Source organism: Castor canadensis, chromosome 2, assembly GCF_047511655.1.
Source record: "Castor canadensis chromosome 2, mCasCan1.hap1v2, whole genome shotgun sequence".
NCBI lineage: Eukaryota > Metazoa > Chordata > Mammalia > Rodentia > Castoridae > Castor > Castor canadensis.
The window spans coordinates 36,232,035-36,258,092 of NC_133387.1; the positions used below are offsets into that span (position 1 = coordinate 36,232,035).

The following is a 26,058-nucleotide window of genomic DNA, read 5'->3' on the forward strand; positions in this document are numbered from 1 at the left end:
GCATCTAGTCTGTTCTACCTTTCTGCCAACATTTATTAAGCTCTATAGCCTAGAATACAGAATGTGTACTTCCATGTCATAAGGGTGTGAAGACGAGTGCCTGTGATATTTCGTCATCATACTGTATTAATGGCCTTCCATTATTGTGAGAAATAGTTGAGATAATCAACTAATCAAAAGAAAAGTTTATTTTAGCTCACAGAGGTAGCAGGTGGTAGAGCAAAGCTGTTTACCTCATGACTGGGAACAAAAGAAAGAGGAAGGGGCTGAGCCCCAATGTCCCCAATTACTAGAAGACCTCCTACTAGGTCCCACCCCTTCCAATTTCCTTCACTTCCCAGTGGTGCCATGCTGGGGATCAAACCTTTAACATATGGGCCTTTGGGGAACATTTCAGGTCAAAACTATAACACATGCATACATAATGCATGTACACGTATAATATATATATACATACATATAACATATTTATACATATATAAAATACAGAATGGAATATTATTTTCATCTGTGGATCCTGGCTCTAGCACTTGCTATGTGCTAAATGACTAGAATAATAAGCGTATCTTCTGATAAATGATTTGGTCTTTTCTTGCTTCCTGAGCAGCTTTAGAACAGCCTCAGTGTGATAAAGGTAGAAGACAATAATCTCAGGAAGTGTTAGGCCTCAGAAAGCAAAATTTCTCTCTCTGACCTTCTTTGGCCCTTCTTTGACCTACTTGTTTTCTCTCCACAGCAGGCACAGAAAATTCAGGTCATAAAAACTAAAAGGATATTCTAACCTTTTCCTGCCTTTCTGTCTTAAAGCTGGCTACGAAGAAATTCTTTTGCCCAATTTTCTAATAGTAGACCCTAAGACACTCATTTGGGAAGGGTGTCTCCTCTATACCTGTGAAGAAAGAATGCTACTCAGAAAGGCTGAGAAGCATCTGGATAGGCCTTGCTGGGTTCCCCACTCATCTATTAGTGTTAAATCGTGCCTTTTTCTCCAATCACATATCTGTATAGTTGTCCATGCTTCAATCATGCCTATGCAATGACCTCTTGAGCAAAATTCAAAAGGACAGGGGTTGGAGAGTTTCTGGACACCTGAACATGGAGAGGCTTGAAGGAAGACTCACCTACTTTTTGCCTGCTAGAACTCAGCCACCCTGAGCCTCAAAATCCAGAACCACAGGACTCATTCCTTCAAGCACCCGTCCAGACCTCCCTGGCCTCTGCCCCTGAAACACTTCAATTCTTGGAACAGCCAGCCTGAGTTGTCACTTCTGTGAGCAGAAGCAAAATATGGAGTGTAAAAGTTTTAGGGGTTCCCATGTCCCCAATTTTTAATACCGAACGCACTGCTTCCCTATGTGTACTCACCTTGCAGATTTTTTGCAATGTGATGTGCGTGGTCATGGATTAGGAGAAGAGCCAGTGGAAGGAACACAAATTGTCTTAAACATTCTAACATTGCCTATAGGTTTCATATTGAAGAGAGGACAGAATTTTTTAAAAAATTTATGGAGAGATGAAAAATTTACTTAGACATAACTCATAGGCATGAGTTTAAAATTCATAGTACTTGGGGTAGGTAGTTTCATTCAATGTGACAGAATGGCATTAACAACTACTTTCTTGAAGGCAATAACAGAGAATCAATTATTAGGAAATGCCCCAAAGCAATCACTTAAATAAGAAAAAACAAACAGAAATTTCTAGAAAAAAAAGGTAAAAAGAGAGTCCTTCATAGAAAAATGTCTGGGATAAGAAAGCAGCTACACTCAGAAAAATTTACAGGCCTATACACTTTTTCTTTTTTGAGACAGGATCTTACTATATAGCTCAGGCTGTCCTTGAACTCATGATCCTTCTGCTTTAGCCTGAGAGCTGGGATCACACACATGTACCATCACACCCTGCTATAAATACTTCTTAAAATAATATAAAAATGAGCCAAGTACTCATCTAAGGAAATTAGAAAAATTATAATTCTTACAAAGAAGAGCAATTGGGAAGAGAAAATAGGTAGATGAAAACTAAAAATAAAATACATGACAAGAATGGTTGATGCCCATTAGTAATTTAAAAACCTGTTTCTTAGACTTAAAATAGAGAAATCTTGTGAAACTGAAAAAAGGGGGAAAAGAGCAAATATATATGCAATTAGGAATATATAAAGAGAAAACCCCCCTGCAAGTATGGATTTGAATATACAAGTAATATATCAATGGCATTCTGTGGCAAAACATTTGAAAGTCTAGATAAAATGGTAATTTCCCAGAAAAATATTTGAACAATTGAGTATGTGGAAAATTTGCATAGACTGAATACTATAGCAGATAGTATTAAAGGTGATTAAGAAAAAAAAAAAACAAACACAACAACTTGCCATTGACAAGCCAGGCATGGGGGCCAAGCCTGGAATCCTAGCTACTTAGGAGGTGAGGACCAGGAGGATCTCGGTTTGAGGCCAGTCCTGGTTTGTAAGACCCCATCTGAACCACATCCAATGCTGTAAAAACAGATGATTTTAGTTATCAATGTTATATAAAAATAGAAAACCCCCCAATTCTTCTGAAAAGCCTTAATGACTTTGATAATGATAAGTACTGACAAAGGAAGTTGAAAGCAAACCTACAGACCATCTCATATGATCATAGTGTATTCTTTCTGGATATGTCACTAGATTCAATTTCCTGGTATTTAATTTAGGGTGTTTGCTTTGTATCCTAACAAATACAAAGTAGTTGAGAATAAGGAACACTTACTGCCCTACTGTGAGGAAGAGTCTTTTTAAAATTTTTTTTATTGTTTATTCATTTATTCCTATTTGTATCCATTGTTTCGGCCATCTCTGGGAAGAAGAGTCTTCATGGAGGAAAGTCCTTCACAATGGACTTTGGCACACTCTCATGTAGAGATAGATGTGTGTAATCCCAGCACTTGGGAGATTGAGGCAAAAATGATCATCTTAAAAACTTTGCTGTTATTTTGGTTTGCTCTGGTTCAGCCACTCCACAGATTTGTGTAAGAGGCTTAAGCCTGTATGCTGGTCCCTTGAGAAAGCAAAGCAACACAGAGCTAGGACAACAGCAACCTCCCTGGTGTTCAGGCCCCAGAGGCCAGTACTGCAAGAGTTGGGCAGAGGGATAGAGAACAGGGTGGAAGAAAGGGAGCAAGGCTTTGCAGCTCCTTATCTTACCTGGGTGTGGTACACGCTTGTAATGCCAGCACTTGGGAGGTGGAGACAGGAGGACCTGAGTTCAGGCTAGTCTGGACTACAGAGAGACCAAAAAAAATTATAAATCTTTATTTAACATTTTTTGATGCACTTATTACAATTCAGGGTTTCTAACAACAACTTGCTTGGGCTATTTTCCACTGCCCTGGCCTATAGCTCTTAAACCATTCATTTCAAGATTTAGTACAATCTGGAGTCCCAGTTTTAGCAGGCCAAAATCGCTTTGGATCTATTAAATCAAAGAAAACTGTGTTAGGCTATTTCTTTTTCTTCCAGCTCAAAATTATAATTCTAAGCCTTCCCTGGTCCTTCCCAGCTAGAACCAATCTCTCTGCTCCAACATAGATAAAAGTTTATTTGTATTTCTGTCATGTACTGCACCAATTCATTCACCCCATCATTTGAGCATCCACTATGTCTAGAGTTGTAAGGGGGAAGAAGAGGTAAAGAGGTCAACAAAGATCCACACTACTGGTGTGTATATGGGGTCAGTCTCTTAGCAGATTAAGTTCGGTAAGAGTAAGAAGTCAGTTGTATGCTCTCATCAGATCTTTGAACAAAGTAGGTCAAAGAAAAGTTTGCATCACTAGTCCCCTAAACTTTACCTGCCCACCTGGATGCTATCGGTAGAGACTGGAAGCCTTCAGCAGTCCAGCAGGGAAGAAGACTGGTGGTCCTTCCCTGCCCACCTTTGGCTGCCTTGACGCTGGTGAGAAGACTTAAGATTCTAAATCAAAGGGAAAACAAACTATGTAAAGGACAGTCCTTTTTTCAGCATTGGATTGAAATTTTAAATAGAAGTATTTTTCACTTCAGATAGAGAATTCGAGTTTATTTTTTTTCTTTTGCTTAAGTAAAGTCAGATGTTCTGCATGGTACGAATCACATGGAAGGTTTTTAAAGGTGGTGAAGAAAAATGATCATTTTGGTTCAGATAACTAAAATACTCAAAGAATGCTCACATGAAAGCATCAGAAATGCAAACATAATAAAAAATAAGTACTCTTACAGGAAAACATTTAAAAGATGGCAATGTGGACAAGTAGTCGGGTTCTGTAACAGACCATTAGGTCTGTTGCATCTCATCAATTTTCTTCTCACAATGAGTTTTCGAACAGCAAAAACAAAATGATTCCTGGAATGCAGAGGTGAGTACTATTCAAGTTAGGAATTGAACAACCTGCTATAGCGTATATGTTTGGTGCTTCATTGGTGCTCCCCAGCATTCATCTTGGAAGCTTTCCTTGTGTGTGCATTTGACTTATGAGGACAGTTTGGCATTGCTACTTTTGAATTCCATTTTCCTTTCTTTCTTTCTTTCTTTTCTGTGTGCTGGGTATAGACTCAGGGCCTTGTACATGCTATGCAAGAGCTCTACCACAAGCTATCTCCCCAGCCCTGGGATTCCATTTTCCAACCCTGAGAGGCTCTGAGGGCGAGGGCTGTGGAGAAGCAATTTGGCAGACCCTAGTCCCTAGGAAAAAACGTAAACCTACAGATTTCTACACTGTTCTTCAGAACACTCACATTTTTAGAACTGGAAAAAAGACATAAGAAGACACAACTGGTTGCTGCAATACACAAAATTTTATTTTTTACTTTTTTCTTCTTGTTTTGAGGCAAAATAAAATAGACTGAACATCAATGAATTTGTACAACAAAAACAGCTTTTAATGTGGAACAGACAGTTCAAGAACACTTTAAAATCTCGGAATGGCTTCCCTTTTTTCAAAGTCATGCTTTCTTGCAGTCCATGATGGGTTGGCACATAAAAGAAGGTGGCAGCCAGCTGGGCGAGGAGAGTGAAGGACAGCAGCTCCCCTGCTCAGATCCGTGTCAGCTGATGCCACAGACTGGATGGCAGGATGCTTTCTACTTTCTCCATGACAAAGTTCAAGGGGGCAAACAAAGTGCTGAGGAACTGCAAAGAAACCAGAAAGACACAGAAGTGAGAAGAGACCTTGTTTGAGACTGTAAATGAACCTCTCTGGCCTTGCGTGCATCTTACAATGTTTCATTATTGTGAAAAATCTCACAAGGCTACCTCATCTTCATGTTTACAGGAAACATTGGATGACAGACAGTTGAAGCTACATTCCAGCCCCCACACCAGCCCTGTTAGATAAGGGGGATGTGCCTGCAGACAGCCTCCCTCACTCCTGACAGCTGCCACAGTTCCAAGGTTCCTAGCAGTCTTCAGGACTGGCTGGCTGCCTGTGCAGATGAGGAGTCATCAAAGAGGATGGCAGATGGGTAGCATGTAGGCAGAAGAGTTAGAAAATGATGACAGACTACCTGCTTACCTAGCTGGGCAAAGGATTCACTTTAAATGGAAAAGTCAGTTAAAAAAAAAAAAGGAGTCAAGTCTGCTGTATATGGATTTCTTTGGGATCCTATTGTCACCCAAACCCCCGCACAACCTGGGCTCATTTCTAAGTGACCTGCTTGGTGGCATGTAGCATGGGAGTCTGGGGGAAGGCAGCAAAATGGCTGCTTTATGGAGAGCTTGTCCTTGTGGAAGGGGCTGCTGAGGGGCCTGTGGGAACATTTCCATTTGGCTACTAAATTTCTTTCTGTTTTTCATGTAGAGAAAAATACCCATTAGATGTGCCTTTTAAGAAAGCCAAGTGCTTGCCTTAGAGTAATTATAATCGCAAAGGCATTCTGATTATGTTCTTGTGAAGAATCAGCTCCATTCCAGAAGCCATCCAGGGTCTCACAAAAGATATGTCCTGCCAGTCAGGAAGGAAAATGGGTATTTTATATGGACCCCATGCTTCCATCTGTTTAGAACAATGGCATTGTCTTGCTAGGATTCAACACCTGGTTCTATTACTGTGGAGTCCTTTGTCCTAATCCTTTGTCCATTGTATAGTTCTGCCTGTTCCACCAATAATTCCCATGGAAGTGTAGTTCAGGGGCTGAATAACATGCAGGGGGGCGTGGGTTCTGAAGACAAACAAGTTTAGTAGACAGTGTAGTCAATAAATTTTACAACAAGCTACTTATTGGTCATGTGCTCTATAGGTTGTAGGTCTTCAAGAAGAAGTATGGTGGGCAAGTGTCCCAAATTCACTGACCTTTAAATCTTTCCTTCATGTGTGCGTGTGTATATGTGTGTGTGGTGTGTGTGTTGGGGGGTGGGTATGTTTTAAGGACCAGTAGGACACACACTAGGAAGGTCTGTAACAAATAGCTGGATCATCAAGTGTGAGATTTATATAAAGGAAACTCAGCATAGTTTCTGCAATCATCTTTTATATTAACATATTTTCTCACTAAGACATTTAAGTGAGATATAAAGGAGTCAAAGACAAAACTCTCCCTGTAAAAGCTTCAAAGCTCTGTGGTAGAGGGGGCAAAGCCATTAAGAGCTGGACAGAGTAAAGCCCTAACCAAATACACAAGCAATAACAATCAAGATAGAAGCCCAAAGAAAGTATCAAGAGAGTTTAGAAAAGGGAGGGAAACCATTCTGTGGAAAAGATGAAGAAAAACTTTGTAAAGTGAGGCAACTGAAAAAGATCCAAGTGGATGGTGAGAGTATCAGAGACAGAGATAGGATACAGATGGTAAGGACAGAGACTGGAGCAAAGTGGGCCACCAAGCTAGATAAACAGCAGGACAGAAATAAGAAAGCAATGGTTTTATCAGAAAATAGTAACTAGTTCAATTTTGCTGGGTTAGAGGTAGAGTTCAAAAGTAGCCAGAAGACTACTGGGGATGCTGGCCTTGAGAACCAGGCTAGACTTGCAGTTAAGAAATAGGCAGCCACATGACTGCCTGAACAAAGGTGAGATGGTTCTTTAAGTGGACGTTAGATTTATGGCAGTTTCTGATAACCTGAAATATCCTTCATACACAGAACCACTTGGGATGGCTACAGGATGGTCTGCCTACTCTTTTCAGTTAGAGCTGGACTGTATGCCTCTATGACTACAGCTAGAACACTGGGCCTAGATCCCAGCTGCCTCTAAAAGTTTTTGCAAAATCCAGGTTATGGAAGGGTAACATGGAGCAAGTCTACTGATTGCACTAAGTCAATATAACATTATAAAATCATATATGAACATAATTATATATATGTATGTCACACATACAATTAGAGACCACCAAAGCCCTATAATATTCAACTCCATACAGAGGAGCCAAGTGCTAAAGTGGTCTGGACAAACAGCGATTCTGACAGGTGCTGGAAGATGGGGCTCAATAAGCAAGGTGATATTGCTGGTGGTTATCATAAACCAGATTTAGAACTGCTTAAGTTGGGACAGAGTAGGGAAGGAATTGTTAAATATTAGCCTGAGCAAGTGTGGTTAGAGGAAAGGCATCTTTCAAAGTCTTTACCCTGACAATTCCATACTTTAAAACGTGGGGACATCAGGGAGCCTCAATTTGAAGTGTGGAATGAAGGGAGACAACACCACTAAGTAGATTCAAAATACAGACCTTTTTGTTTGTTTGCTTTGTTTTGGCACTGATTTGACTTGGATAAAAAGCACAAATGCAAGATGTCTGAAAATCAAGATGAGATACCCTGTTTGATATCCATAACTGCCTCCTTTTCCCCACTGCACAGCAAGATATAGTAGTCCCTTGTTTCCTGGATTTCATCTGCCCTTCTCAACAAGGTCCCATGAGGGAATGGCACTTCAATGCCTCCCATGTATGTGATGCTCTATTTCTCTCCCTCACATCTAGAATGATCCATCCTTGAGACAAATGAAAAAGGCTTTCTTGAGCTTCTCACTAGAGGCCTAATTTACTCATTTGTAGAACCCCAGCTGAGATGTGCTCCCCTTATTACTAAGCCATCTTTCTTCTCAGCAGTTTTCCACACCCTTCTCCTCATTCCACACCCCCACAGAAGGAAGAAATTTGGATAAAGAGGCATCTGAAGTCCTTTCATTGAGTAACAGATCCAGGACAGTGGCCAGTGGCTTTCATCAGGATCTATTAAAGGGTTTTGAGGAGCAAGCCTTGGTCCTCAGGATGCCTTGAGATGCTCAGTTGCATTTCTTTAGATGCTTGAAAAATTAATCAATTCTTTTTGGCCAGAGACCCAACTAATGTACAAAGAGAAACAGCAGTTAGAATTTTAGACTTGGGAAAATTTATTGCCTGAAAAGTTAAGTCTGAATGAGCAAAACCAGGCAAACTGGAACAGTCCATCTATCTCAATGTCCAAAACTTTTGCCCAGAGGGCAGAGACATACGGTCAATTTTAACCAAAATGCCCCATAATTCAATCAGTGTCCTGTGGTGAGAAAAAGCAACTGAACTAACAAAAAAGAGAGAGTGACACTTCAATCGCCTGATCCTCTTTTTCCTGAAACACCATTACTTAGAAGAAGGTCACGGCTCCCAACAAGCCCTGTTAACAGTAGAAATGCCTCTGCTTATCTGAATAAGTTCCAGGTGCCCTGTCGCAAGCAGACAATTGACATCTCACTGTAATCAATATCAGACTTCAAAGAGGTCGGGGCCTATAAGTGAAGATGAGTCAGAAGTCAGGGGTTTCAATCTCAGAGGAGGAAAGACAGGCCCTTGAGAGCAGAAAGGGTCAAAATGCTGACCTTCACACATTCTGCAAGGAGCTGGGCCTGCATTGATGACTTATTTATATGAGCAACCTTATCTTGGGAACCAAACATTCTAGGAAGAGTTAGTCCTAAGTCATTGAGGTAGATTAGATTAGGGGCAAGGCAGCTGAAGCCTCTTCTCACTATTTCCCAGTGGCCTACACTCGGCCTTGGCTTCCTTACTGGCTGCGGTCAGTGTGTAAACACAATGGAGTTCCCACGATGCACATTCTGGGGGATGGCAGTGCGATCCCTCTGCATCTACTTATAGTCACTATAACAGGGACATTATCTCAGAAGAGGCCTGAGAAAATCACTTTCACAAGCTGCAAATGGTTGCAGGCAGCATATAGGGCAGCTGTGATAACCTCTGGGGTGTGGAGAGGCTTCGGGAGAGGTCTCATGGAGTAAAACAAGGGTGAAGATGTAGAGAAGACTCTGGGGGTGGGGGAGATGGGGCTTGTCTCGTTCAGGCCATCCATCTTCTTTCCCCAACAATCCTCTCCAGACATTTTAGAAACTGCTAGACTTTAATGAAGCGCAAGATGGATAGGATCATCCAGACAGAGGTTTAAAAGCAAACTTACCAAAACTACATTTGAAAATCATGGGTAGCTGACGAAACTATCACATCTTGGTGGAGTACAAAACACGAGGACCCTAAAAGCGGAATTTCTATTTTATTCAATCACTTGATCCTAGACTCAAGACCAAAGCTTTGGAAACTCAAAGGAGAGGGATGAGTGCAGCTCCCAAAATTAAGGGAGGTTGGAGGGGGGTAGCTGTACAACCTTTCTAGAGAGCATCCAGTTATTCCTTCCCAACCCCTGACTGGTTAAACTGGCACAAGCAATTAGTCCTCATGCAGTACTATGAATTCTCAGCCTGGGCTGCACATTTGAGTCACCAGAAAACATCTGACAACTCATATGCCCAAGCTGTGCCTGGTCAATTAGGCATGAGTTCCTGAGAGACAGGGTGAGACAGGCATCAGTAATTTTTAACCTTCATTGATGATTCCATGTACAGCCAGGCTGAAACCATTAGATTCCTGGGAAGCTTTTGCTTGAATAGATAGCACTGACATCCCACAATGCAGCTTCAAATGGCTGGCTCGAAGGTTTGGCTTTTATGAGACCAGAGTCCTTGGATGGAAATATGGTCCCCATTCCCTGTCCTCAGAAGCTGGTGGGGTTTTTGTTAAGAATACAGACTTCTGGGTATTAGCATCAAGATTCTGAATTGTGGTGATGTGGCCAGATGAATTTTAAGCATGCTAGAGGCTGAAAATCTCTGTTGATCCCAAACTACCATCAAGTGCTATTAGTTAGAATAATGATGAACACTGGACCAATGAGATGCGTTTCCAAATATGTTTTTAAAATTTTTAAGGAAGAAACATGGAAGGAGGAACAGTAATTGTCTAGTGCTGTAACTATATTCTGATTTTACATTTTAATAAGTTACACTCTAATCTCAGAGTTTTAGCAACTACTTTTCCTCAGAGGTTGGCTATGGAGAAGAAAACAATGAATAGTGTAGGTCCATAAACTAAGGAACGTCCAAGGTATTAGCCTAATTAATGCCAAGTTTAGAAAACACATCATGTAAAGAAAATTTAAGATGTTCTACCTGCAGGAAAGAGAAGGTAGTCAGAGCTTGAAGGCAGCCATAAATAGAAAGCTGTCCTAAGAACTTACAAGAAGGAGTAGGCCTGTTTGGTGTATTCCCAGAGGACAGAATAGGAATAAGAAGCTATGAATGCCTAATGATGAAATGGTAAGCTCTCCATGATCAACAGTGTTTGAATGAATCTAGCTGACCTCTGTTCAGAGTTATTGTTGAGACAAAAGTTCCCTTTCAACTCTATGATTGTAAGTATAAAAGAATGGAAGAAATGCTAAGAAGTATCTGAATTTTACACTGATTCCTTCTTCAGAGACCACTACCATTTATTCATTTAATAATCATTTATTGAAAACCCACTATGTGCAATACTGGGCAAAGCTTTGGGGATACAGAGATGAGGAAGACAGTCCTGCTCTCAAGGAGCGCACATTCTAAAGGGGGGAAGAGAATTTTCCAATTATTATCTAGAACAATAAATGAGATGGTGTAGAGTTCATGGAACTTTATGGGATCATGGAGGAGAGACACCTCACTAAGTTCAGAGGAAACTTATAGAAAGCTGAGTATTAAAGAATGACCAGGCATTTATTAAAGTGGACAAGTGGGATGGTGAAGGTCATTCCATGCAGTGAAAATAGCACTTGCAAAGGCACTGAGGTGTGCAAAAGCCTGGTACACCTGGGCATGCTAAGTAATTCACTATGACTGAAAAGCAGGGTCAGTGCAGAAGTTGGGAGAGATGAGGCCAATGAAGTAAGCAAGGGAGACAATAAAAGGCTCTCCTGAAATAGGTGGGAAACCACTGGAGAATTTCAAGCAGGATAGTGACATGCTTAGATTGCAATTTGTAAAGATCACTCTTGTGTCAGTATGAAAGAAAGACTGGCAAAGAGCAAGACTGAAAGCAAGGAGACCAGTTAAGACAATTGCAGGAATCCAGGCAAGAAATAATACAGACCTAAACTAAGAGATGCTGTCAGGAGAGAAGGAATGGAGGAAAGTGAATCGGGATTACCAAGTTCCTGGGAGCTAGGCGGATAGGACCACAGAGAGTGAAGGCTGAATAGGGAGTGAGAGGAGGGAGAAGGCTTGGAGGATTGCCCAGTTTGTGGCCTAGTAACTGGGGGGATGGCAGGGCCATCAGGAGTACAGGGGGAGGAGCAGTGGAGGTGGTAGGGGAAGAAGGGTGATGAGTTCAGTTTGGGAAATGTTGAGATTGAGGTGCCGGTGGGATTTCCAGTTCATCTTCAACACGCATGAAAATACTCTTGCAATTCCAGTCCCTGAACTCTGCTAAGCAGAAAATGTCAATCATCTGGAAAGGCATTAAATCAACCCAGCCAAGTTAGAAATTGTGCTTGCTGATTCCATTTGCCTTGAAATCTGAATGGACTGCTAGGAAAATAACTGATGCTGTTTTCTCTATTGCTTCTGCTTGACACCCAGCTGTGCCAACATCAGGAACCTCGCCCTCACTGCTTGAGCATGTAGAAATGGTCAGTTTGAAGCAGGGAAACATTGGTCTTCAGCCATCAGTGCAAATGGCCTTTCTTATTAGAGCCCCTCTCTACCACTTTCCCCTAAAGCCCTCCATGGATTTTCCTATTTCTAAATGCCAAGTCAGGACACCCCCTAATAATACTACAAGCTTTCAAACTCTCTCACAGTTCATTCCCCAAACAAGCCTAGGGTCTGTAATTATTAATAATAATTTAAAAATTAGTTAAGTAATCATTGGAGATATAAATCTCACTATTTATGAAGGGAAGACCCACAATATATGAAGGTTAGAAATAATGTCATTTGATATATACAAAACTGAATCATTTCCCACCCTTTTCTCATTTGCTAGGATTCCCCAAATTATTTCATCCTTTTGGACTTCATGTACTTTTTGGAAACTGCTGAGTATTTGTTTTGGGAAATAAGGCAAGGCATGCATTAACAACCTGTACTTTCTCATTTGACCCTTAACACTTTGATTCCACTGATGATAATGAAAATTAAACAGTGAGCAAATAATCTCTGCAGTCTTGTAACCATTTCTGTATGACAATTCTCCCCACCTCCCCTTCTAGTTCCCTTTATGCTGCTTCTCTTAGTTTTCCCTGCCCACTCTCCAAGGCCTCCCTTTTGGCAAACACTCACGGCTTTTGCGAAGACCCCCATAAGTTCCGGGAACTGATGTGTCAGGAGGGCCAGCATAGCTGTGAAGGAACACAGTCCAGCAGTAAAGAGGATAAAAAAGGGGAGCTCCTTTTTTGGGTAAACTGAGACTTCATGGAAAGCTGCAGAAGATCAAGAGGAAAATGTTAGGGCTGGAGTGAAATGCATCCCTAGGGGGAATTTCTACATGGTGGGACTGGTTCCTTAGAGCTTTAGCTAAATTCTGTTGGAAATGAAATGGTACTTGACAAACCATAGCCCACATCTCACCCCACCTTTGGCTGCCTATTGCTTCTCCTAAGTCTATATCCAACCTTCTGTGGTATAGCTGGAGGCACAATACGGCTCACGTGGGTATGTCACACATTTGTGGGCAGGAATCTTACCACAATCTCTGTCTAATATATGGTATTCCTTTCTCAAAAAAGTGAACACAAACAAAACAAGAACACTTTATTCAAATTACTACACCTATGTTCATTGTATAAAACCTGGAAAATCCAAAACCAAGTACACTGAAAAAAATTCTCTCTACATTTTTACCTCCTTGTATAATGATTTAAAAATCATTATAATGAGACAATATTAGTTTATCTTGTACTTTTTCCTGGCACACTCTAAGGATGTCAGAGGAGGGTGCTATCCTGATAGAAAGACATTCAGCAAGGACCTCCCAAGGAGGGTCACTCAGTCTGCCAGGGTGAGGGTCAAGGTTGTTGGGGTTATCTGGCACAACTATAGGACACTCTTGACGATAAAACCTCCCAACAATCACTGAGGGGAAAAAAGCAGCACTGGTTCTCTTTAGAGTGTCTCTCATAACTTTAGAACTTCAAATATCGAGAAAAACTAAAAAGCTGTGGTAAAAAGACAAAAAAATTGATGCTTACTTTCTGCTTATTATATAGCTGCCTATGACTGTCTGGGGTGATGGAGGCACCAGCAGGGGAGGTGAGAGCTGCCTGCACAGAGGAGGAAACCAACTGTCCAGGACCCTGGTAGAGGGGCTGCGAAACTACAGGTTAGCAATATTGTCACTTGAACCCAAAGGTTCTGTGGTCCATTCCCATCAAATATGAGATGTAAAGGGCGTCCCTTGACCATAAAGCTCTTGTTACTCAGAGCCCTAACCCACACTGCTAAAAACAGAGAACACAGAGGATTGGGAGGCACAAGCCCAGGAAGACAGACCTACCTGCATCTGGTAAGTCAGCCTGCAGGATTCAAACCCAGGGTGGAGGAGAACGTGGGGCCTAATGAAGCATTAATTATACTTTGTATGTGCAAGATATGGGTAGAACTTACAACAACCAACCCTCTAAACCCAACCCCAAAAGATTTTGGAGGGAGATCAGACTTGGATCCTGGCATTCAATTACATAAATATGAGCCATAATTTTCTATTTCAGGTTTATGAAGATTATCCCAATAAAGTTTCTTTTAAGAATTGTAATCCTGTTCTAATAGCAAATCTATCCCCATGGAAACTTAATTGGATTCAATTAAAACATTTAAAAACACTGTACTTTTCAGAGAACTGACTTTCTTACCAGAAAACTGAAACTTTAACAAGGGTAACACTTTAACTCCCCCAAAAGAGGGAGTCAAAAGGTAAACTATGAGCCCGCACCAGGATTTCTGAAATCCAATCTAATGTCACGTGAGGCACCAGACTCTCTTCACAATAAAACTTGGACAATGAGGAACACATCACAGACCTCCCTCATGCTGGGGCTGGCTACCAAGGAAACAAGAGAGGTACCTCTGGCTGCCTCAATCTAATGATAGCAATTCAGCTTTGCACCCAGGTCCCACCATGTGACTGGCTCAGTAATGCTGGCATTTGAAAAATTTACTCTGCACCCAAAACTTCAAAGTTATACTAGTCCTTGGGGGAAAATATTTATAGGTGTTATAGCCATGAGCTATTGATATAATTGGGGCTGGTAAAAGGAAGAGGGTGGCAGAAGAGTGGACAGGGAAGAAAGAAGAGCTCAAATTTGAGTTATCTGAGGGAGAAAAATATGTCCTAAGTTAGGGCCACATGAAGAGCTGGGACATGATCTTTGTACACAGTATGATTTGATAATAACTATTTAGCCTGAATTGTCAAAACAATGTTGTATTACAGTAAACCAAAATAATGCTTTCCACATGTGGTATGCCATTAGGCTTGTAAGGCACTCGAGGGCAGGGTTTTCCTTCTGAGCACTGTTACACAGTGCTGAGGCTGCACGTGTGCTCTGCACATGTCAGCCAACTCACAATGCAACACACAAGAAGCTCACGGGAAACCCTGTGGCCAAAAGCATTGCATCACCAGGGACAGTACACCACCCTGCCCTACAACGCCTCCTCTGGCAGTGATACCAGCATCCTGGTGCTGCCCTCCCACCCATGACTCATGTGCATCTCCCTCTGAAGTCAGCACTTCCTCTTCCACTCCAGCCTGTGCAGACCCACAGCTGACCTGCTGCAGAGTTCAGGCAGAAGCCTCCACAATAGGCCAGCCCTCTGAGTACCTGCCTACACTAGGGCTCTCCATGCTCAGGCCAATCTGTACATGATGCCTCTTCTAAATGTCAGGCCTTTGGTATCTTTCCTTTTGATGAATGTGGAGAGACTTGGAAGAACAGGAAGCCCAACCCACTCATATAATTCACTTTGAATACATTTGCTATCAAACCAGGCGAGAGGTGGGAGAAAAGTAATAAAACACAAAGAACATCATAAACATTTATCATTCCTACCTCTTCCCATCCCACCTTCCCTGGTTGAAGAGAGGACTATAGAGAAGTGAGACTTACAGGGAAGCAGCTCTCGGTCTGCTGTTTCTGTACAGATTGGGTACGGATAAAACAGGTGCCCCTTTTCCAAGGGATAGGGGATCATTCGAAAAGCTGAAAAGGAGAGACAATATGTTAGAGTATTAATGTTTGTCTCATAACTTCCCAACTTCAAAAAGGGACTTCTGAACACTCCTATAAGGAGAACATTCCTATAAGGGAGGCAAGACTTACCCAAACTCTGAGTCATGTGCAGATAAAATGTCAAAGATACATTATGATATATTACTCACACATTAATCTCACACCATATACTCTGGGCAAACCTCATGAACTGGGTGGGGATAGAGGTGCAGATGGGTAGGAAAATCATCAATATCAGTGCTTAGGGTCTCATCATCTATAAAATATTATTAAAATGTTATAAGCTCTAACTTAATATAGCTCAGCCAATGGCTAATAATGCAAAGCTGGTTGAAATGCCTCTCCAAGAAGGCAAAGTGGATTTTTTGGAGCCTGTTACAGATGTAAAAATATGAAAAGTATTCTACCATATCTATTTAAAAAATATGGATAAGTGGATTAGAATTCCAAATAGGATGGGTAAAACAATAATCTAAAAACTCATGACTTGAGAAATATTTCTAAACTTTATGACACTTTTGTATCTTTATATCATGTGACGAAAATGGACCTGAAGCGAGTGACTGTCTTTTGATGATGTCAGGCCACCTAAACTCTGCCTTTGTGGCATCAGATGACATCAGGCCTCACTGAATTATGGTTTTTCAGTCAATCCACTCTTCCCTGTCATCCATTGTGTCATTCTCCTTGTTACAATGACATCAGCATGTTAGTCTCACTGTTCCTATGAACAGTGCTCACAGAGGTAATTTTTCCTAAACAGATGTCCTCTACCTGCAACACACTGTTGATGTACAACATAAAGGCAATACCCAATGCTGGGAATGAGACAGCAATCCCTGCCTGCATGTGTGTCATCGATGAGGGAAGGTGGCAATACGCACCAACATTTTTAGTTTTAAACGCTATGCTTTAAGGAATCATAGCTACATCCTCAGCTGTGTAATTACCATAGCCTTCTCAAAATGCTGTCAATGTACATATTTATCTTTTGCATACTTATTTCAAACAGGAATCAGAAACAAAGAATGTTCTCCCTCACAAGGAATGACAAGGTCCCATTGTAACCAGCATCAGTGCACATATGGTATTTATTCTGGTGTCTGAATATTATTTAAAAGTAAAAACATTATGTATGTGATTCCAGCATTTGGAATGCAGTCAATCTACACCAGAGTGGTATCACTCTGAGGTTAGAGCACATGGTCACGGAGAATATAAATCACTATAAATGTGGGATTAGAGCAGAGCCAGTTTGCTGGCAGTTTGCTGAGGTAAAAATGTTATCAATTTTCCTCTTGTAACAGAAACCTCTTAAACAGAGATTAAAACATTAAAAATACCCCAGACTTTAACTCTTCTTAAAATGAAGGGCTCCTCTAGCTCAATTAGACCTTTTCTTTCACACAAACAAATATAACGTTTGTCCATTAGCACAAGCAAAAGAGGAGTTCCTTCTAAGGTTGTTAATGTGCAAAGATATTGAAGGAACCAACATCGTTCGTCAAGAAAACCAAACTTTCAAGAGAATGATAAACAAAAATCTAACGGGAAAACAAAACAAAACAAAAAATTTTAGCAATTTATAGCATACACTAGAAATCTCTTCTGGGAAGCACTGATTTTACATTTAAACTATAGTATGACAGGATTTTATTACCATTTTTCATAAATGACGGCTTCTCTGAAAGCATCCAAAAAATGTGGAAAAACCTATGCAGAAGTTTTTGTGTTGTTTTAAATCCAGATTCTTCATGTATAACCAGGCGCTATAATTAAAGAATCTGTTCAGGTTCATATGATATAAATAAATCCTGGTTTTCAAAGTTGCTATAAATTTAAATGCTAAGTTTTATTCAAAATTGGTCAGTTTGCACTTCAGGGAACAATTTTTTTTAAGTGAAATATAGGAATGCAAGATCTTGAGAGTGCTCAGCTATTGAAATCTAATGGTTGGTTGGTGATGCCTTTTCAGTCAGATGCTAAGTTTTTTTCTACCCTATTTGGTATGCATACAGGATTTTGTGCAACAATTTGGTTTGTTTCTTCACTTAATTGATCCCTTGTCTCTTGGAGATGGTAGAGATATTGATTATACACAATTTTAAAAAGCACATACACTTACAAACACACATACACTCTTCCTGCTTTGCCCTCCCACCCCTGTGATTCTGAAGATATTTATGGCACTCTTTAGGTCTTTCTTTCTCATCATGTCAGTTGTCATGTACACTGAGTTCATAAAAAGTACTATCAAGGCTTTTGGCTTCATTAAGTAAAAGCAAATACAATGCCCTTCTGTTAAGAGTCCAACAAAGTATGCAATAAGAAAAGAAGGTCTGGAGAGAGCAGGATGGGGCATTGCGTGTGCAGTGCCAGCTTCATCTCCCACCTCCTGGTCCCCTTCAATGTAGAGACAGGCCATGGCTTCATGAGTGCCTTGTGGTTTTAGCCCAATGTCCAGAGAATTTGCAGGTATAAATATTAAGAACACATGAATTTGGTAGTTCAATGAAGAATGGAAAAAGGTCATTTGAATATATCTCTTTTATAAATGAATATAGACTTAAAAATCTTTGCGAAAACAAACATTTCAGAGAAATTAAAAATATAGGTGTATTTAGTTAAAAACAAAGCGAAAAACCTATGCTACTCAGTTAGTATAGAGTAAACAAATGACATTTCTACTTTCTCCTTTATATGTCTTTGATTTCAGTTGTGCCCTTGTTAAAGGGTCAAAATAAAACTGAGATTTAGCTCATTTAGTTAATGGACACACTGCACTCTCACTACCTGAGGCACTCTCAAGTCTGAGGTATGACCCTGTCTTTTCCATCCCTACAGACAGACTTCCTAAGCTCCAAGCCCCTCAGTACTATCCCCATCAGAGGCTATCCACCAGCACTGGTGGGAGAATCAACAGAACCAAAGAATGGATGTAAGGATAGATACAGGAAAAAAGTAATGACCACACACCCTCCCCGTTACATAGGCTGGAATAGAAGGTAACTTTTGATATTTTGTCTGTGTTGCCTTTTCAAACAAGATCCCAGAGAACTTCATACAAATTACTTGTGCTAGAGCAAACAGTGTGAATCCCAGCTCTACCTCTTACAATTAGTCACTTGTCACAACATGAGTAACTCCTTAAGTGACAAGGATACAAGGCAAGCCAAGGCATGATGGAGCTCACTCAGAGTGCCTGGCTGCTCTGTAAAGGTTAGCTTTTTTTCCTTTCCGCCAAACCGAAAGTTCTCACTTTTTCTATCAAGTCACACTCCCCTAGTTCGTAAGTAAAAGTCCTGTTTGTTTGTTAACAAGTAGAAGTGCAAATGGTAGAACAGAAAATTGCCATCAAAATGCAAATTTTATATTCTGTGTCTGACTGCAATGTAAGTGACAGCCATGAAAGTCAACTGTCTTTCATGAGACATTTAACTAAGAGTCAAAAGCTTGGTTTCAGCATTTACAAGTGAAATAAAGTGGCCTTGGGAAAATCATTTTGCCCTAAGTGGATTTAATAATGCTTCTAATTTTGAAGACGAAACTCTAGGGTTTACAGTGGACTTATTAACTTTATTAGTGACCCTCAACACTTTAACGCTCTGCTGCTATTGTCATGACAGTACTGCTTACATCCACACTATCTATACATACAACATATTACACACATATATACATGCATTTGGATGTATGCATGTGTATACCCACACACATACAAATGTTTCTCACAAAGTTTTTCAGTCTTTTCCATCTTGGGGTCTCCAAACCCAACACCTGGCACAAAGAAGAGACTCAATAAAGGTTTGTTAAATAAAGGAATGAACAGATTAATGTGCAATAAGGAAGACACAGAATTTTCCCTTTAAAAACCCAGATGAAGTCAGGTGCAGTGGCACGCAGCTGCCTATAGTCCCAAGCAGGATAGCTTAAGCCTGAAGTATGGGGCCAGCTTAGGGAAACATAGATACCCCATCTTAAGAAAAACAAAAACAAATGTAGAAAACCTTAGGTGTGTCCAAATTATGGTCAATTACCAAGACTAAATAAAGTCAGGATCAAGGTGGTTTTACTTGAGACCAGCTATGATGGTAGGTTAGGTATGACTAGGGACTTTGATCACTGCTTTCTCCAAAATTATAAAATATAGTCTTGGATCTGTTTGGGGGAGGGAAGAGTGGGTTCTTTCTTCAGTATCCAAAAGGTACCAGCCTTATGGGGGAAAGGTTGCTTAGAGGAAATGCTCTGAGAACCACATCTTACAGCAAGGGGCATTTGCCATAAGGTTCAAAGAGAATAAATTAGAATCACAATCTCACCCTATGCTTTAACAATGGGCCATTTTCCCCTCAAAGGAAATAGTCTGCTTTAGTCCCCCTAAAAAACACCACCTTCAAATCTTATACATTATTTAGTGGATCCTTTGTGGGGAAACTCTCTAAAAAGAAAATAAAGAGTCTTACTTGGTCAGGTGGAAAAAACAGAAACAAAGAAAGGCTAAGTGATTTACCCCATGGCACACTAGTCTTCTAATATATAGAACTAGAAAATTAAAGTTCACAGTTGCAGTCACCAGAAACCCTGATTTTTAAAATAAACAGAGCCGAAATACAGCCTTGAAAAGATCAAGGTAGGAAGGAGGTAAGGGCACATCAGTATTTAATATAGGTAATACAAAAGATGTGCCATTTAAAACAGGGCCCCATAAAGTGTAATACTATTGTAAATAAGACTCAGTTGAAATGAGACCTTTCACTCATATATGTTTTCTACATTCAACTCAAACTCGCAGTGGTGTTATGTATGAGGATAACCAGAGCCTACAGTGTTTAAAATAAGTATAATTCAGATAAAGTGGCATATGTGCAATAATCCAAGAAACATATTATAAAGTCTTATAAATTAAAACTTTTCCCCTTTCTTAATTATCTTGACTTTGAGGAACATATTGTATAATTTCTGGGGTTAGGACAGTGATGAATCAAACATTTGGGAAACCTTTGAAATGCTGATGTATTTGTGGTTGAGGATTCAGGGTTTTTTTTCCCTTTAAGTACCATATGTTTCAACCCAAACAATCTCTGCTATGCATTAGCTGGACTTTGGAGTCTTACAAAAAGTGGGAGTTTTTTTCAGCTTGATTGATAGAAAACTCACTTAATTTCACAGGATGACTAGTGCTATAACATAATAAATTCATTAAAACAAACAAACAAATGGGAAACAAAATTACCTCTACTTCCTAACCAATACTTTGATAGAAATAAGACTTTTTAAAAAAATCTCCAAACAATAACCTATAATCAGTTTTGACATGGAGCCTAGTGAAACTAAGTACTATTACCTTCCTCCATGAATTCTCTAATGAAAAAAGGAACTTGGGTGGGATTTGGGGAAAGACCTTAAATTTCAAAAAGAAAAAACTATGAGGCTGGAGATGTCAAAAGGCACCACCATGTGGTGCATTGGGGGAAGTGCAGCCTCTTCTACTTGGGCCCAGGTTAGGCCTAGGGAGGAAGGAGGGAGAAAGGGGGAATGAGAGAGGGAGAGGGAGAGAGGGAGAGAGGAAGAGAGGGAAAGAGACCAGTTATAATATCCCGGAAGCCACTAATCTAGGGAAGGAAGGATATGGTATTCAAGATTATCAGTACTTTCCAGTTTCAAAAACTTACCATAAGTAGCTGAGTAAAATTCTAATTCAAGTCCTCTCATTTAAAAATACAAAGCTGTCAACCTCTTTTTAATTTAATTTAGAATGGATACATATCTAGAAATGATGTTAAGAGATTGCAGACAATTGTATGGAATTGCAGTGGTAATTCTTCTAAACTGCATTGCAGATCTATAGCTTTGTTTATAGAGAGGACTAAAATGACTTCCAATTGAAAAATTATTTTTTCTAAATATATGTATCTATGTATCTATCTATCTATCTATATATATATATATGCCCTCATACATGCATATACATATTTATGCTTGTTGAAAATAATATGCCTCATGCCTTTAATCCCAGGTATTTGGGAGGCAGAGTTGAGAAGCATCATTTGAGGCCAGTCTGGGCCAAAAGCTAGTGAGACTCTGTCTCAACAAATAAGCAGGGAAAGGTGGCACACACCTGTGGTCTCAGCTATGCTGGAGGCAAAGTATAAGATTGTGGTCTGAGACTCACTCTGAGTAAAAAACATGAAGCTCTACCCAAAAAGTAACAAAGCAAAAAAGGCTGGGGGCCTAGGCTTGTGGCTCAGGTGGTAGAGCACCTGCCTAGCAAGTAAGTGTGAGGCCCCTAATTCAACCCACAATACTACAAAAAAACAAAAACAAAACAACAAAAAACAAACCAAAAACCCAGTTGCTTTATGTAGGAAATTTGAAAAGTACAAATAGAAAGAGTAAAAAAGGAAATCATGACCACAACTCAGTAGTGATCATTTAAATCAGTTAGTCATATTTATTTTCAGTCTCTTTGTTTATAATACACACATATTATTTATTTTGTAAAAATTGTCTCATTCTAATTGAAATGTCTAAGTCAATATTAAACAATAAAGTACAATTTTATACAGAATGGATTTCTTTTTTTTTCTTCAGGATGGGGATTAAAATCAGGGGCCTAGCACTTGCTAAGTAAGTTCTCTATCATTTGAACTATGCCTCCAGCCCTTTTGTTTTCATTTTGTTTTGGGGTTACACTGACCTTGAACTCAAGATCCTTCTGCTTCTACTTCCTGAGTAGCTGGGATTATAGCTGTGTATCAGCACCTGTAACGGTTAACTTTCTAAACAACAAAAAGGGACCAGTTGTAACAAGTTTCACCCAGCTTCTAAGTAGTGATAAAAATTTAAATTCTGGGCTTCTGAGAAAATGGTTCAATGATGTCTCTCTACCCTTAATCTGTTCAGTGCAGTGAAGGAAAAGTGAATGTGGGTGTACCACCTGGCCCTTTCAACAGTGGCTGTAAGACTTTCCACAAGCCACTCATCTCATTTCTTCACTGAAAAAATGAGGTGCCCATTTCTTTCCTGCCTAGTTCAGAATATTATGAGGAAGAGTAAGTGAAGAGATGTAAAACTGAACCCTCCAGGTAATTTACATTATATACTTACACAAACACTCTTCAAGGTTCCTGGCATTCTCAAGTGTTTAGTACAGAGTAAGCACTCTCACAGTTCTCTTCTAAAATTGAATGTCATGGTGCTCCTTGGAAACTGAGAATCAGTGCGATTGATTTGCGCTGGAATCACAGCTACCTGCTTTTCATGGGAGCTGTTTATCTATAAGGATAAAATGCCAAATTTCCTTTTCTTATAGGTATCTGATTTCCTTGCCATGCTGTTTTATGTCTAAAAATTTATCTCCTCTTTTTATCCCAATAAAGCATCTGCCAATGTAATTAATTTTTATTAATTTTTATCCTAATGAAGGATTCTGCCAGTGTAATTTGAGGTAATTAAATCCCTCAATACCACTACTCTCCTTGATTTTGCACCTCCCTAGATCACTTCATTTTTCTCTCAGTTTCACTATCCTTACCAGCTGATCTAGAGCATCTTCCCCTTGTTAGCTGATAACTAATTTCCAAACAATTCCTACTTATTCTTCACAGGATTTAAATTCTGTATGGTGATACTGTTCCTAACACCATGTCTTAATCATCTCTTGCCTCACCTGTTTTTGGGTCCTTTTTATGGAGTTGGACCTTATCACTCAGATCCAATTGGAAAGTTTCTACTACTGTTTCCCAGATGCCAATCCATAAATATATTGTTATGTGGTAAGCCCATACATCCATTTAATTTTTCATAACTAACACTAGATGAGGCTTCCCATGTTCATTCCTGACGGGCTTTTTGGACTTTTTCTTTTGTCCCTTCAGTTCGCCTTATATTTTTACGTGCAACAATGAATCCAAGCCAGAGGGGATTGTGCCTAAACCCACACTCTCTCAGTGGGATGTACTTTCTTCACATATCCAATACAGTTGCTGGTGCTGACCAGGACAGCTGGGTATGTTATTCTACTTACTATTATATCAACATCCTTTGTAAATAAACCTCTTATTAATTGTTTAAAGAAAAATTTCTCAACCACCCAAAAAAATTTTGGTTTGAGTCTCATCTCTGTCAACTTATTTTTACCCCATCCTATTTACTCCCCCCTATGTCCCTTCCTGCACTAAGCTGGATTCTTACAGGGTTACAGAAGGGCAGGAACAGGAAGGAGCTGAAGCTTATCAAAATGAAAATGGAAGCAGAAAAGATAAACAGAGTAAAAAATAATATTAAAAAGACACTTGTTTATGAGGCCAATCAGAGTAGGGGCAAACTAGGAAAAAATTATCAAACTCTAATAGTTATTTTTTTTCTTCTCATGGGGAAAACCATACTATGCATTGTTGCTTGTTTTGCTTAAGTTAATATTAGCAGAGTTTCAATGCACATATTGTAATAATCATTATCTTGGGGTTTTCCCTTTAGTTTAAATTCTTCTAAATGGCTTGACGACTTGCCATTTCTTCAGTGTCCTTGATTGTATTACTGTCCTTCAAGGCATGTTCAAATCTCAGCTGAGTCACGAGCTACCCATGGACCACAAGCTACTCTATCTCGTGGACCTCTCACTTCTGAAAATCAGCAGGCAGCTGCTACATGCTGCTGGTTTCTCTTCCCAACTAGATAACACTCTTCTCCAGGTGAGGGAGAAGCATCCTCTACTTACACAGAATGATAGTACCTATAGAGAGCATGTACTCACAGATTTATTTATCCCTACATCCACACAACAGGCATTTATCATTCACAACAATGCTGTATCTCCCACGAAATGGTAGGGGCCAGGGGCCACTGCTCATTTTGAAACATATATGCCATGTCTTTGGAGATGGCTAACCTTGATCTAGTGCAGGATAACTGGCTCTTAGCCACCTCTCCCACAAAGGCCATCAAGAAGTGGTAATCTGGGTTGGGGGTGTGGATCAAGATTACTGAGTGCCTGCCTGGCAAGCATAAGTCCCTGAGTTTCAAAAAAACAAAAAAGGTGGTAATTAGAATCTAGTAGAAGTCCCAGTCCCATGCCAAAGATTACTATAATGCCAGGGCCACAGAGGTCTCCAAAGAGCGTTTTCAGGGTGGGAGAGTGGTCCTCTAGAGCAGTCCAGATTCACTGCCTCTCTTGGACAAATGTGCCTTTCAAGCTCAAAGTGACATCATCACAGTAATACCCACAGCAGTCATAGGAAACAAGGTCTAGACCCACATAGATCTTCACTGATCATCATGAACACTCAGGAAAAAATCAGTTTTAGCACATTTTGACGTTCTTAAAAATTGTATAAAGAAAATTACTTACTGCCTTCCCATGTACAATGCAAAAGATTCAAAGCCCCTTCTACTCGCTTCCAGTGTGCAAGATGAAAGAATGCATATGCTATTGCTTCACTGTCTCCTCTCTTCAGGATATGTTCTGGGGGTAGGATTAAGCTTTTCATTTCTAGTAGGTACTGAAATTAAAAAGTCAGGAGACAGATGTGTTAATACACAGTAATTTGGAATTCAATATTGAAATAAGTTGATTTTTTCTAAAGCCACCATTTATAAGCATTTCATCAAACCTGCAATCTTTTTACTACATTTGAAGGCAATTACTAAAACATCCAGCAATTTCAAGTTGCTGACAGATGATTAATCTTATATTAGTTCCCTTCAGTGACGATCACAGACTTACAAGCTTAGATACTCTAATCAAAGAAGTAAATATTGACTCAAACAGCATAAAGGAAAATGTAGAAGACATAATAATTTGGTATAATTTTGTAACCAGATGAAATATAAAATATAAAATGGACACATGAAGGTCAAGAGGATATGTGGTTAAACCAATACACTAGAGAGATTTGACTAGTACTGCCCATTATTTTTTTTTTCTACACAAATCTATCAAGGAGAAGTACTTCGTCATGTGCAAAAAAACCACCCACAGCTGTTTGGATGTTGGAGGGATGAAGCCTGTGCACAGGAAGACCCATGAGAGAGGAGCAGTACAGACTCTAAACTGTAATGTTCTTTTAGATCCTTTTCTAAAGGCTGGAGGGATCTCAATCTATACCTCTTCATTAGAAGCTAAGGATATAGGACAAGAGCAGCTTCCTGAGGGCTAACAGAAAACTAAATTTCCACTTTTCATTCTTTTTATTTATTATAAAATAGAAAGGGAAACAAGTTTGGAATATTCTCCTGGTATCCCATTCCTAATTATTTCCTTTCTCTGATCCATCCTTAGTACATCATGTGCACACACCACCACCAACCATCACAACAATCCAAGCAAAGTTCCTTTAAGATGGAGGTTAGCAGACCATTAGAATGAGATGAACACAAGCAAAGGAAGTTCCATAAGAGATGTTTAAAAAATTTATGTCAGAGGCTGGTGGGGTGGCTCAAGTGGTAGAGTGCCTGCCTAGCAAGCATGAATTCCTGAGTTTCAACCCTAGTGTCACAAAAAAATAAAATAAAAATTAATGTCAGA

The 26,058-nt window shown here is 39.8% G+C and overlaps 1 protein-coding gene across 12 annotated transcripts in view; it reads right to left on the reverse strand.

The window, feature by feature from the left end:
• Positions 1–4,871: 4,871 nt before the first annotated feature.
• The window catches only part of St7 (suppression of tumorigenicity 7), a 256,603-nt gene continuing 235,416 nt past the window's right edge, over positions 4,872–26,058 (reverse strand). For 8 of the 12 annotated variants that reach the window (XM_074064492.1, XM_074064495.1, XM_074064494.1 and 5 more), the window contains 4 exons: positions 24,883–25,033; positions 15,411–15,503; positions 12,586–12,725; positions 4,872–5,147 (listed from right to left, as the gene is read on the reverse strand). In XM_074064492.1, the coding sequence (XP_073920593.1) occupies positions 5,052–5,147; positions 12,586–12,725; positions 15,411–15,503; positions 24,883–25,033 (480 nt within the window). In that variant the 3' untranslated portion in view covers positions 4,872–5,051. Of the gene's footprint in view, positions 5,148–11,387; positions 11,753–12,585; positions 12,726–15,410; positions 15,504–24,882; positions 25,034–26,058 lie in introns of those variants that run through there. The other 4 variants (XM_074064497.1, XM_074064499.1, XM_074064500.1 and 1 more) reach the window with 3 other exon arrangements.